Genomic DNA, 12,455 nt, shown 5'->3' on the forward strand with positions numbered 1-12,455 from the left:
GATTTAGCTCCTTATTCGCCCCTTTTTGGTTTTTTTTGGTTTTTTGGTTGAAGAACCACCTGTTGCTTGAAAAGACATGTTACTTGAAACAGCCGGCTCAATTTCTATCCTTTGCTTGGAAGCCTTTAAGAAATAGTCACTTGGGCCAGGAACTTCCTGTGAGGCTGATGTTGCCAAGAACCTTCTTTTCGTGCACTTTCTAGTGATTTGCATAGTTGATTAGCAAGAACCAAGAAGTGCGTGCATGACCGGTTCGCATTTATTACTGTATTGTAACTACTTCCAAACTTGCTGGCTGGCTGTAATCAGTGTGGGGTGAAGCCAAACACACGGCTGTGGGATCTGGGGACCAGGGACTAAGCATAATCATGCGTTAGGCGATAACCGTATGAGGGAGATCAATATGGTTAATAGAAGGTTTTATAGAAGCATATCGTGGCTAGTGGTAGCGGTGCGGTCTCGGCTTTGCAGATCATACGTTGAAGAAGCCCACTGGAGGTGTCTCATTTTGTGTCAATCCCCTGTCCGTTTTGGTTCTCGGTCGTTTGCTCCCTTATGATGCGACCCAGGGTAGCAGCACTACGCGGAAGATCCCCGCACAATCCTGGAGATCTCGACAGGGGCTATTTCAACCCCCTGTTCATTCGATCTTCGAAACAGCATTTGGATTTCACAGCCTCGCAAAACACAGATGGCATCCAAGGGAAAGTGAGGAGGAACTCAATCTATAAGAAGGTCTGCCTGCGCCTGATTATCGACTGATCTTGACAGTATCATCTCAGCATTCCAGAACTGTCCAATCTGCCGTCTTATTTCTTCATCTAATACTATTCTCTGCCCTGGTTGGCATCTAGACTTTAAGCTTATTTATTAACTTCACGACCTAGCGTCACCCGACTCAATCCACACTAATCAATTGAGCTTAGTCCTCATTACACCAGAGCCATAATCATGTATTCTCCTCAGCTGGTCATTGCCACCCTCCTCGCCGCCAGCGCTGCGTTGACTGGAGCAGGTCAGTAACGCGCGTGGAACTTAACATACCGTACGGCAACTTCTAACATTCGTCGACAGTAAGCATCCAGCCCCGACAGTCCTCTCTGGCCTGCAACGCGGCGCGACTCCAAATCATCAAAGCGCTTAGCGATACTAAGAAGTCGGTGGCCGATATTCAAGATCCCACCGTTCAACAGGCTGCTGCGGCTGGAGTCAAGCAGGCACAGCAGGGTGTTACCCAGGTTGCTGCATCGTTGCTTACTGGTCAAGCCCCGTCAGCAGACGGACGTAATACTGTCGAGGCTGGCCTGAACGCTACGGCGACAGCTCTGGCAGGAGGTGACTCGTAGGTTTTAAGCTGACATGCTGCCGAGTCGTATGAGCTAATAGCCTTACAGGGCCGACCCGGCTGTTGCGACTACTCAGACTGCCCTGGACGACGCGGTAACGGCTGGTCAAAATGTGGTGGCCAACTGTTAGACATGCATCCGTCAACCACTTGGGGACATGCGAGCCTGTGTTGGTTGCTTAGGCATACTCGTCAATTGGCATGGAGATAAATAGGACTAAACACAAAAAAATCTAAATAACAGAATAAGTCTCAAGGAACTTCGCTGTTTGCAGGTGGTGTTCCATGAAACAACATATTAGCAACAAATGTATGGCTAAAAGTACCAATTTTCTCAGGAAGACTCATGCCTAGATCGAAATACATACTTTGGACAGTGGCTAAGCAGCGAATTCCATCAACCCAATCTTCCAGCCTGGTCTGCATACAGCAGTTATCAATGCTGCCCTTTGAAACGTTTTCTTGACAGTGTTATTCTGCTATAGCATCTAAAATTTCCCGAACCTGCTCGGCCCTAACCAGCGGTACCGGGTTAGTTGGTGCCCAAAAGTCGTGAAGTGCTCTTTTCGATAACCGCGGTAATACCTCTCGTGGTATATCCAACTCCTTCAGTGTCCGTGGTAAGCCCAAGGCGCGAATAACTGCGTCCAGAAGATCACCAAGATCGGCCGCAGTCGAAAGTCCTGCTGCCTTGAGCTTAGTCGCCACCTCCGGCTCACTCCATAGTATGTTCCGAATTTTTTCTTGTCGCGCCGCGATTTCAGATGAGGAGGAGCCGTGTTTAATGTTGAATTTCATCACAGCGGGGCACATGATGCAACTGGTGATGCCATGTGGGACCCCAAGCGGTCCTGCGAGAAATGTCAGACATTGACCGGTCAATGCTCATCAATCGGCACGTTGGAATGCCTTACCCAGCTGATGGCCAATAGCGTGGCTGCCGCCCATGGGAATTCCCGCTCTGATGTTGTCCATTGCCAGAATCACAGCCATTTGGCATCGATGCCTCGCTTCGATATCATTTGGGTCCGTCTTGCATTTCAGTAGACTTGGAACCAGAAGTTTGATGCCCTTTTCAGCCTTTTCATCAGACATGGCCGTACTGTCGATGTGACATAGCGCCTCCACGCAGTGGTCTACGCTTCTGAAACCAGTACTCAACCAATGATATTCTGGAGTCAGTAAACATAATTCGGGATCAAGTATCACTAGCTTGGCACCCATCCCCGAGTGCAAGAAGGCTTTCTTGTGGTGCGTAGCATCGTCTGTACCACCTGCTAGGCTGAAGTACTCGCCGCCAGACAAGCTGGTGGGAATCGTGACAAGAGGTACTGTTGGCGGCTTTACATCGGTTGGGACTTCCTGGCTCTCCACAGAGTACCGTGCAAGTTGGTTGGCATCGTGTATGTCGTTTGCCAAACACTTCATTGGAGTCAGATTCATCATGTAATTAGAAAACACCGATGTAACTCACGAAGACTACCAGCTTAGCAAGGTCTGTGACGCTTCCAGCACCCAAGGTAACGACGCAGTCTGCCTCTGCCTGGCGACACTTTGCAGCGATAGAAATTATCTCGGACCACAGAGTGTGAGGCGTAACACCTTTCCATATTCCCACCACCCTGTCCTTCCCTAGAGCTTCAACTAATATTCCAACCTTATTGGTATCTCTCGAAAGAGACTTTGAAGCAATAATATATACCCTGGACGCTTTGAAGGTTTCTTTTGTGTGTTTAGCACATGCTTCATCATAGCTTAGGCCGTAAGAAACGAGTGGCGGCGGCAGATTAAGGCCCCGGGTGGGCACTCCGGCCAAGATGGCTCCAGGTGGTCCTTTGAAAACTGGTCTCAATGTTTCCATTGCGTAAAACAAGAGCGCAGCTGAGGGAGTCAATCTTTGTCTAGATGTTGGCGTATCAAGTTCGTATCTAAGAACAATGAGAATAGCAATTTCGAATCGTTCCAGTTCAGGTTGAATTGGTATCCCAGATGCCTGCTGCTAGTCCCATAGATCTGGCACAATACCCCACAATGAGCACATATATAATACCCATCCCAAATCATTTCGTGCGGCGTCATAGCATCCATCAGCCACGGCTAGAAATTAGCCAATTGCAATGCTGTTGGTCAAGCCAAAAGGGGGAATCGATTGCCCCATACCCCGCAGGGGGGGAGGCGGACCTCGGACACCATCGTGGTCACCCAGGAGATGTCGCGGACGTAAGACTGCATTGGGGCAACTATCTTTCATGAAATGGTCACATAACGAAACCTTTCTGGTTTTTCCAAAAACCTGCTGTTCTGTTCACCTCTTGACTCATATTTACACCATGGCGCCGGCACGTATCATGCAGATTTCTGGAGCCCCGGATCCAGGGTACATCGCCCCGTCCGAGGCACACCACGACAACAAGTGGTACAATCAAGACTTTGACGGGTACCGCATTGCAGAGCAGCCGCTGTTCACGAGGCGGCGCCTGCGTGTGGTGTGTGTTGGTGCTGGAGCTGCCGGCCTCCAGCTGGCCTATAAGGCCGAGAGGGCACTGGAGAACATCGAGCTCCAGATCTACGACAAAAACTCCGATGTCGGTGGCACGTGGTTGGAGAACCGTTATCCCGGATGCACCTGTGACATACCGTCTCATTCGTATCAATATACGTGGGCACGTAATCCGAATTGGTCCGCGTACTACTCGTCTTCGGAGGAAATATGGCAGTATTTCAAGGATGTTGCCGTCAAGTATGATCTGGAGAAATACGTCCAACTAAATACTAGAGTTCAGAGTGCTACATGGGATGAAGCTGGCGGGAAATGGCGTCTCAAGCTTTTGGGGCCGAAGGGCAAGCCTGCGGAAGATGATTGTGATATTTTGGTCTCGGCTTCGGGGGTTCTGAACTCTTGGAAATATCCAGACATTCCGGGATCGGACGTCTTCAAGGGCAAGTTGATGCATTCGGCACAATGGGATCAGAATTTCAAGTTTGACGAAAATGTCCGAGTGGCCGTCATAGGAGGAGGCAGCTCCTCTGTCCAGATCGTGCCATCGCTTCAGCCCATGGTGAAGAAACTAACTGCGTTTCTCCGCTCGCCGGTCTGGGTTACTACGGGGTTTGGCGCAAAGCATGCTGGGCCCGGCGGCACGAATTTCACATATACGGAAGAACAGAAGAAATCATTCAATGAGGATCCTGGCTCCTACATCAAGGTGAGTTTTGTTCAGAGGATTGTGACGCTTGCACTTTCTGAAAACCAGTACAGTATTGTCGCGATGTCGAGGGCGAGCTGAACAAGCGGTTCAATTTGATGCATCTCAATTCGGAGGATCAGAACAGCTCTCGCCAGCTCATTGCCAGTATCATGGCAGAAAAGATCAACGACGAGAAACTCACAAAGAGGATGGTTCCAAAATTTGCCCTCGGTTGCCGAAGAATGACACCCGGCTCCGGCTACTTGGAGAGTCTGACTAAAGATAACGTCGAGGTTGTGCATGAGAGTGTGGTAAGGCTGACTGAGACTGGCGTCGTTGATGAGTCTGGGATCGAGCATGAGGTAGATGTCGTGGTGAGTTATTCATTCACAAAGCCAGAGTAAATGTGGTCGTCTCTGTGAACTAAAGTGGCATTCTCAAGGTCTGTGCCACTGGCTTCGATACCTCGTTCACACCCCATTTCAAGGTCACTGGCAGGAAAGGCGCCGATATCAAAGGACAATTTGGCGACTTCCCCAGGGGCTATCTAGGGATCGCCGCCGTAAGTTAGCTCAACCGTTATGACCTGCCCAGCATGTGTTGTCTAACTTGACCCCAGGAGAACTTCCCAAACCTTTTTCGTGAGTACTTTCCATGCATTCCCAGGCTTGCGAAGCGCGCTCTGATCTAATGACATCAGTACTCCTAGGGCCAAGCAGCCCAGCAAGCCACGGCAGCATTCTGCCCATTCTGGAATGGTATACTCGCTATATGTTTCAGGTGGTGGACAAAATGCAGACGGAGAACATCAAGTCGTTCGAGCCTAAGGCTGGCGCTATCAAAGACTTTTATAACCACACGCATGAGTTAATGAAGCGATTGGCTTGGTCAGCTCGTACGTCGCCCCCCTTGGACGTCCGTCCTTCCACTTATCCATCCTAATTCTTTGCAAAAGCATGTCGATCCTGGTTTAAGAACGGGAATATCCATGGGCCAGTGACGGCAATCTATCCCGGTTCCCGTCTGCACTGGTTCGAGATGCTCCGAAACGTGCGCTGGGAGGATTACGAGATTGAGTATAGAACAGGCAACCGATTCCAGTTCATGGGGAACGGTTTCAGTCAGGTCGAATGCGACCCAGATGCTGATCCAGTTTGGTATTTCGATGACCCGTTCACCCAGATATAGCAATCTCAATACAAAGGTGTGATTATGTCTGTCGGCAAACGTTTGGCCATGATGATGATGATGATGATGATGATGATGATTGAGGACCCTGAATCATGCGCCACGGCTCATGACTTCTTGTCCAAGCTTGGAATGCACTGGTCGGCCCATGGTCTATCTTCGGTGACAATCTCGTCGTATGACCACGAATCTTTCACATACAACTTGTGAGTGACAGCACTGGGAAGAATACTATGGTACGTCTTTAATCTGAGCATGTTGCCTGACAGGGGGGGTGCTTCACATGGTACATGGGCCCAGCAGGTCATGTTGGAGAGGAAGCATAGTGTTCTCTGATTGGCCATTCGGTGAAATGCTAATCCGATGACTGTGGTCTTATCTTATCACCAGTTTCTTATCGGTTATCCTAATCTAATCAGGCTTCAATGCCAAGACCCAGGGTTCTCAAGGGATTCCTGAGTTTACGTCATTCTCAAGAGATTCGGTCACGCAGAAGAATATTGCAAGACAAGACTGTGCTGAAATCGCTCAATTGTCATCGCTGACATACCATCTAGCTACCGGACTTTTTGGCCATCTGGCCATTTTTCGCTCATCTCATTGTCCCGATGAGACGACCGATAGAAAATGATGTGTTGCGGCTACGGGGAGCCACCTATCGTACACTGTCAGCCTTCCCTCTTGTCGAAGGCTGTCTCCCCTTGGCCATAAAAGATGGCAACCCGTTTTCCCATGTAAATGGCGAGCGCAAAATAATACCGGCAACTCCGTTATGGTGCTATACCATGCCCTATACGTCTGCGGTAAGACTCTGCCTGAACGCCTAAAGAATGCTAAAATAAAAATCCACGATGCAATGTTGAAACCTCGAAACGCCACCGGGTGACGTGTTGATGCCCTCCCTCATACGCCGGAGGCCATGCAAGATAAAATCAAGATAAGAAAACAAATCGCTGTGCAAGACCACGAGAGAACCTGAGGCTTGGTGTGAATGTAGAGCGCTGAGGGCCCGATATAATTATGCGTGGTAGTGCTGGTGGTGAGGCGGGGCTTGCGTGGCCGGCATGGGCGTCGGACGGCCGCTGCCAAAAGTTGACTGAAACTCAGGGACGATTCCCGTTCGCACATTGCGGCGGCCCAGTGGTTGATAATGCATCTGAGCCGAACCCAAGTGGTACTCGGAAAGAGGAATGGAGGGAGGAGGATAGTTGAGAGTGTTTACAGGCCGGACCGGCTTGTAAGGGCTGTTTCGCTGTTGCAGATACACCGAGGGCGAGTTCGATATGGGCGTGTGCGACGCAAAAGGCTCCGTCAGAGGTGACGAGGCATACACTGCTAACGTGCCAGGACTATGACGCTTAGTAGGCGTGCCGAAGTTGGATGGGGCCGCATATGAGGGTGTCTGAGGCCCGCATGTTGCAATGACAGGACCCTGGGCGGCCCACGTCGTGTGTGGGTACACCGTGGCCATTGCTCGCATCCCTTGTCCCAGAGGGGGAAGCGAAACGGGTGCCTGGGCGAAGGTGTTGGGGCCTGGGTAGCCTACGGGCGTTCCGGCGGCCTGGCTCGTGTCAAGACTGAGCTGTGGTACTGGCAGCCGCACAGGTTCAGTGATTCCTGGAAGGTGCTGGGTGACCGGTGGCTGGACTGAGGCAGCCTGTCGGGTCATTCGCTTGGGGGTAGGCTCTGTTCGTTCCGGGGTGTCCAGGCTCCTCTTGCGCCCGCTCACAGGAAAACCAAGGCTGGGCTTAACCGACAACGGTGACAAGGCCGGTGTTGGCTGGAACGGAGGACGCCAGTTCTGATTCGGGTTGTATACAGCAGAATTCTGGGAATAGGTCGTCAAGGACGGCGGGGCAGCCTGCATGCTCGAAGGCAGGATGCTTGTGGGAGAGGGCAGCGGGGGGCTGTAGCCACGGCCGACCGGCGACGATACATTCAAGGGCATTGCTTGGGCCCTCTGTCGCGCTGCCATCTCCGCGGCTTTCTCGGCGAGGTCGGCCTTCTCGCAGTACTCGTGGAAGCATGCTAACTTGTTCAGCCAAGAGGCCCATTCGTCTTTGGACACCAGCAACCCATAGCGCATATTGCTCAGGAACTCGACCTCCATCACATGTATCTCCTTGACAGCGATGCCCGACACCTCGGCCCATGTCTTATTCGTGTACGTATTGTCGTCCAAGAACTTGTTTCCCAACATCAATGCAACCGTGAGGAGGCGGTATTCACTGCCCGGGCTTCCGTTCACCTTCGGGTTCGTACTCTTGAGCTTGTACACGAAGAGCAAGGCCAGGAGTATGACGTTTTGCGTCACTTGCGTGGTGGTGAGAATGCTGTTTACCCACTTCTTGTAGTCATTGCCCGGTCTGGTGTACGAGGATAGCGGCGGTATCGGCTCATTCGCGGGGCGGTCCTTGATCTTCTCGGCGGCTTGTATCGTCTTCATTTCCTCGAACCAGAAAAAGCACGTCATCTAGGTACAAAGTGTCAGTTAATTTTGCACGTCACTTTGCAGTGGGTAATGTTGGAATGGAGGCTGCATACCAGAGCTGCGAATTCGTCAAGGTTCCCGCCATTGGGGGATATGCAGCTGGGCAACTTGAGACTGTGCATAACCATGCTGGAATCTTTTCTCGACACGGTACCCTCGAAGTGAGCCTGCGAGTGGGATGTGGTGGTGGAGGAGGGAGTGGAGGGCCGCGTCGAGTGCCGTGACGCTCCGGAGTGAGGGTGCGAGCTGACCGGGGCCAGATTCGAGGCATGGTGCAGTTGCGGCAACGGTTGCGGTTGATACTGAGGTTGGTTCTGGTATTGTTGTCCTTGGGCATGTGGTTGGTGTTGATGTTGATGTTGTTGCTGTTGTTGGAGCTGCGGTTGGCTTCTGGCTACTGGATTCACCGCCGCCTCACAAAGGACTGGTCCTGCTCGGTTCGTCTGGGCCAGGGCGCCCGGCTGCCGGGCCATGGCAACATGGCTGTTGTACGTCGACGAAAGAACAGGATTATGGGAGTGGTAGGCGGTACTCATGTTGTCTTCGGCCGGCGGCGTTCGAAGACCACCCTTTTTCAGGGCAGCTCCGTTGGCCAAACAAGTCTGCTGCACCCTTCCCGAGAGAGGTGCGGCTCTTCGTGACCAGTGAGATGTTCTCGAATCCGCGGGGGAGGGAAGATGCGGAAATAAAGTCGGCTGGACGACGGTGGAGACGGCAGTAGACATGAGGATGGCGAGGGTTAGAGTAAGAAGGTCGAGCAAGGAGAAGTAGGGTTGCCAGGTCCGTTGGAAAAAGGGAATGGGCCTCGCAAAGGGGATTGTTGTGGTGAGGTTAAGAGACAACGGCGAGGATTGTGCGTAACGAAGTGTGAAGTGAAGGTCTCCGAAGCTGTTGAGCCATGCGTCCGGCTGTTGACTGGATCGATTCACCACGCTCTCGCAGGTTGTGATTGTTACGAAGAGTTATAAGTCGTGACTACTAGGCTAGTCCCTCGGATGGAGAAAAAAAAGTTATCTGTGAGCCATATCGTGTGAAACCAAAACTCTTGCAAGCTGGCCGCTCGGAGAGGCGAGATTTCCTCGTGTTGGTGGGGTGTCGGTCGGTTCGTCGTCAGGGACTGTGAGATAGCTCGTGGGTTTCGACCTTGGGTGTTCGTTGCTGGCAGAACCGGTGGCCTGGAGATGGGTGGCAGAGAGTCGACGAAAGGTAACGTTGGGAACGCAGCTGGAATCTTGGAAGGATATCTCACTCACTCCGCTCTACGTCGAACATTCCTGGGGCTTCGGCAAGTACTGGGCTTGGAGCAAGAGGTTAATTGGAACTTGGGCGCTTTCCGAGTAATATACAACAATCATTCATTAGCTACGCATATCCAGGTATCGGCCGGATTTAGACTGGTGTTGATGGACCATGTCTAGGGCCGCTGGGCCTGGTGAGGGCGACATGGGCTACATGGGCTACATGGGCTACATGGGCTGGGCTCGGATTGGCTTGGATCGGGTGTGGGACCGCCCAAGCAAAGAGAGGCGTGTGAGAGTGGAGCAGGGGGGGGGGGACACTGAGAGAAAAACCTGAGCACCGCGAGTGGCACGCACCCTGATCAGTGATCAGGGACCCCAACCAGACCCCGACCCTGGGCAGCTGGGAGACCGGGGGGCGTGAGATTAGAGCAGGATGCCAGAATGCGCAGCAGGTACCAAGGCCAGCCAGCCCCAGTGCTACGTACAGTAGTGTAGTAGCTCGCCGGCGGTGGACTGGACGAGTGACGAGCGGCGGGCGAAGGACCAGGCAGAGTTGGTTGGCTAGTTGAGTTACATGAGTACTGTACGTACTCGTCGCGGAGCTTGCAGGAGAGACCAGGCCCCGTACAACTCTGAAGCTTTGCTTTGCTTGCTTGCTGGCTTGCTGACTTGCTGGCTTACCACAATACACATACACAGTACATGCCCTAGCCACACGATGTACCTTGCCTGCCGCAACTACCTAGTTGACTTATTATGTACATACCTACTGAACTGCCCGTGCCTGCTGCGGCCGTCTAATTGCGTTCGTTGCTGGTGCAATGCCGGACTAACTGACCGACTGGTTGACGGGAGGAGCGTCAAAAAGGAGGAGACCACGGGAGTTACAACATAGACGGGCGCGCTGGTGATAGGCCGGTCAGACAGCCTGCAAGCCAGACAGGCTTTCCGCTTGTGAATGGATCACTGCGTTCATCCAACACCAGACTGGTGCCGTGGCCCTGGACAAGGCGCTCTGCTAGTCAAAAGTCAGGCCACGGCCCACGGCGTGTTGTGGATGGTCCCGGAGGTCATCATCGACGCATACATAGCTAGCGCTCCGTTCCCGTCCAGTCAAAGAAGGCGAGGCCGAAGGGAAGGACGGAAAGAAAAAAAAAATTGCAGTCCCGTTTCGGGAGGCAGTCCTTGCCGTGCTTCCTTCGCTGGTTCGCTCCAATGGCTGCAGGTGGAGGTTGTGTGGTGTCCAGACGGTTGCTTTGGTCGTGTTGCGGTGGAGGTCTCACTCCGTCGACGCTTGATGCTTGCAACACTTTGCACCAGCTGATTCCTCGCTTACCCTGTTCAGGAACGTGGATCAATTGTGACTGGGCGTGGATGGACAAAGCCCACTGGCTAGCCCACTAAAGACAAGCAGCTGTGCGCGCCCTAGTTACCAACCCAGCGCTCAGGTGGCTACCTATACCCAGTCGCGCGGCCAGGCTCGGTGGGGGGAGTGGCAGAGTCAAGCGTCAGCACACAAGCCTTGGTTCGCCAGGGCCCAGACAGGCCAGGTTCCAATTACCACTTCTGCGTTTGTTTGCTCGCGCATGTAACTACGTGTGGGTGTGAGTGTGCGTGTGAGTGTGAGTGTGTGCTTGCTGTGTGCGCGTGCGTGTGTGCGTGCGTGCGTGCGTGCGAATGAGCAGGCTGCGCGGTCGTATCTGTCGTCTTGCATCTGCACTGTATTCAGGATCTGCCGCCCATTGCTCGCTCCTGTTCGCCCGCTCGGGGCTGGCGCGCTGGCGTTTGGTGGGCTGGGGGGAAAACAGGGGCGGCTTGTCTCTTTCGCGAAAAGAAGTCATCAGGATCATCGTCCGACAAGCCAGCATTTGGATCGCGGCCAAGGTGGCTGGCTCGTCAGGATGCAAGTCCAAGGATACGCTACGTACATGCCTGGCCGGTCGCCCACGGCGGGCAGTGTTTCCCGCTATCGCTCGTTTCGATAGTGACCGACGGTGCTGGGGCTAGGCGAATGCTGAAGCAGTCATGTCCCGCAATGTGGAACGCACCAGTCGGCTTTGAGCAGCAGAGAGGCTTGAGGCAGCATGCGTTTTGAAACTGGGCAAATTGAATTCACGGTTAGGATGGAATGATGTTTCTGCCGGTCGCAATGTTGGCTTTGCTGCTCGATGGAACATAAGATGCTCTGACGGCTCGTGCGCCGAATTCAATCAATCAACCAAGGCATATCGAATCAGATGCCACCCCTCAGGAGAGGGTTTCCGATGCCGTCGCCGTGATTGATGCTCCAGATCCTGTGGGGAACACACACACCCAGCACATACCTACCTAGCACACTTACCGAGCCGACTCAACACTCATTACGGAGCAGTGTTACGGACTTGGACACTGGGCGCAGCCCGTTTCCGCGGCACAGAGAAGCAGGTTACCTGCCTAGGTGCCGCCCAGTTCGTCGTGTAGTTAGTCCGCAGGCTGGTCTCTGCAACAAGCCCCGTGATGGGGCACTGCAAACGGGGAGAGTTGTTGCCGCCAAAAGTCTAAGATGCCCCTACGGAGTGCTCCGTTCGGCAGTCGGCCGCTGCTTATGCCACTTTATGCAGAGTCCGGCACCCGTCTCTGGAATTGCTGGGCTGATATCGCAGATGCTCTGCAGGCTGACGGTGTCGTTCACCAGACAGACATGCATGCAGTTCCCGACCGAAGGATTGTTGCACTCTCAACTCTTGTTGGGGCCGCGTTTTGACGAGAATGGCATTTGTCTAAGGGGGCGTGTCCTTCGGGGTGACAACGACCAATGTGTGCGTGAGCCAATATTTGACTGATGGGGTGGAACTTAAACAGGCAAAGCCTATGCTGATGATGCATGTGGTCTCGAGGCACACTAACAGCGTGTTACTATCTCGTTTTCATTAGGCCCTCCGTAGGGGCGAGACAGTTTCGGCATTAAAGTAAGTACTGTGGAGCAAAGGCAGGCAAGCCGTAATCCCATCAAATGAACATTT

The 12,455-nt window shown here is 52.9% G+C and overlaps 4 protein-coding genes across 4 annotated transcripts; 2 read left to right on the top strand and 2 right to left on the bottom strand.

Annotated features, from left to right (window-relative positions):
* Nucleotides 1–951: 951 nt before the first annotated feature.
* JN550_010063 (uncharacterized protein) lies at nt 952–1,476 on the top strand (the record flags this gene model as incomplete). The annotated part of the gene is made up of 3 exons (XM_049308276.1): nt 952–1,015; nt 1,075–1,342; nt 1,395–1,476. 3 exons carry the CDS (start codon nt 952–954, stop codon nt 1,474–1,476), a joined length of 414 nt encoding a protein of 137 aa, XP_049167991.1.
* Nucleotides 1,477–1,816: 340 nt separating this feature from the next.
* On the bottom strand, nt 1,817–3,206 carry JN550_010064 (uncharacterized protein; the record flags this gene model as incomplete). The annotated part of the gene is made up of 3 exons (XM_049308277.1): nt 1,817–2,196; nt 2,260–2,767; nt 2,820–3,206. 3 exons carry the CDS (start codon nt 3,204–3,206, stop codon nt 1,817–1,819), a joined length of 1,275 nt encoding a protein of 424 aa, XP_049167992.1.
* A 469-nt stretch (nt 3,207–3,675) lies between these two features.
* JN550_010065 (uncharacterized protein) lies at nt 3,676–5,721 on the top strand (the record flags this gene model as incomplete). The annotated part of the gene is made up of 6 exons (XM_049308278.1): nt 3,676–4,551; nt 4,605–4,907; nt 4,976–5,095; nt 5,153–5,174; nt 5,243–5,428; nt 5,489–5,721. The coding sequence occupies 6 exons, from the start codon at nt 3,676–3,678 to the stop codon at nt 5,719–5,721; spliced, it is 1,740 nt and encodes a 579-aa protein (XP_049167993.1).
* Nucleotides 5,722–6,739: 1,018 nt separating this feature from the next.
* JN550_010066 (uncharacterized protein) lies at nt 6,740–8,937 on the bottom strand (the record flags this gene model as incomplete). Its single annotated transcript, XM_049308279.1, has 2 exons — nt 6,740–8,194; nt 8,266–8,937. 2 exons carry the CDS (start codon nt 8,935–8,937, stop codon nt 6,740–6,742), a joined length of 2,127 nt encoding a protein of 708 aa, XP_049167994.1.
* Nucleotides 8,938–12,455: the final 3,518 nt, after the last annotated feature.

The sequence above is a fragment of the Neoarthrinium moseri genome, assembly GCF_022829205.1.
Source record: "Neoarthrinium moseri strain CBS 164.80 chromosome Unknown scaffold49_Wmoseri_CBS_16480, whole genome shotgun sequence".
NCBI lineage: Eukaryota > Fungi > Ascomycota > Sordariomycetes > Amphisphaeriales > Apiosporaceae > Neoarthrinium > Neoarthrinium moseri.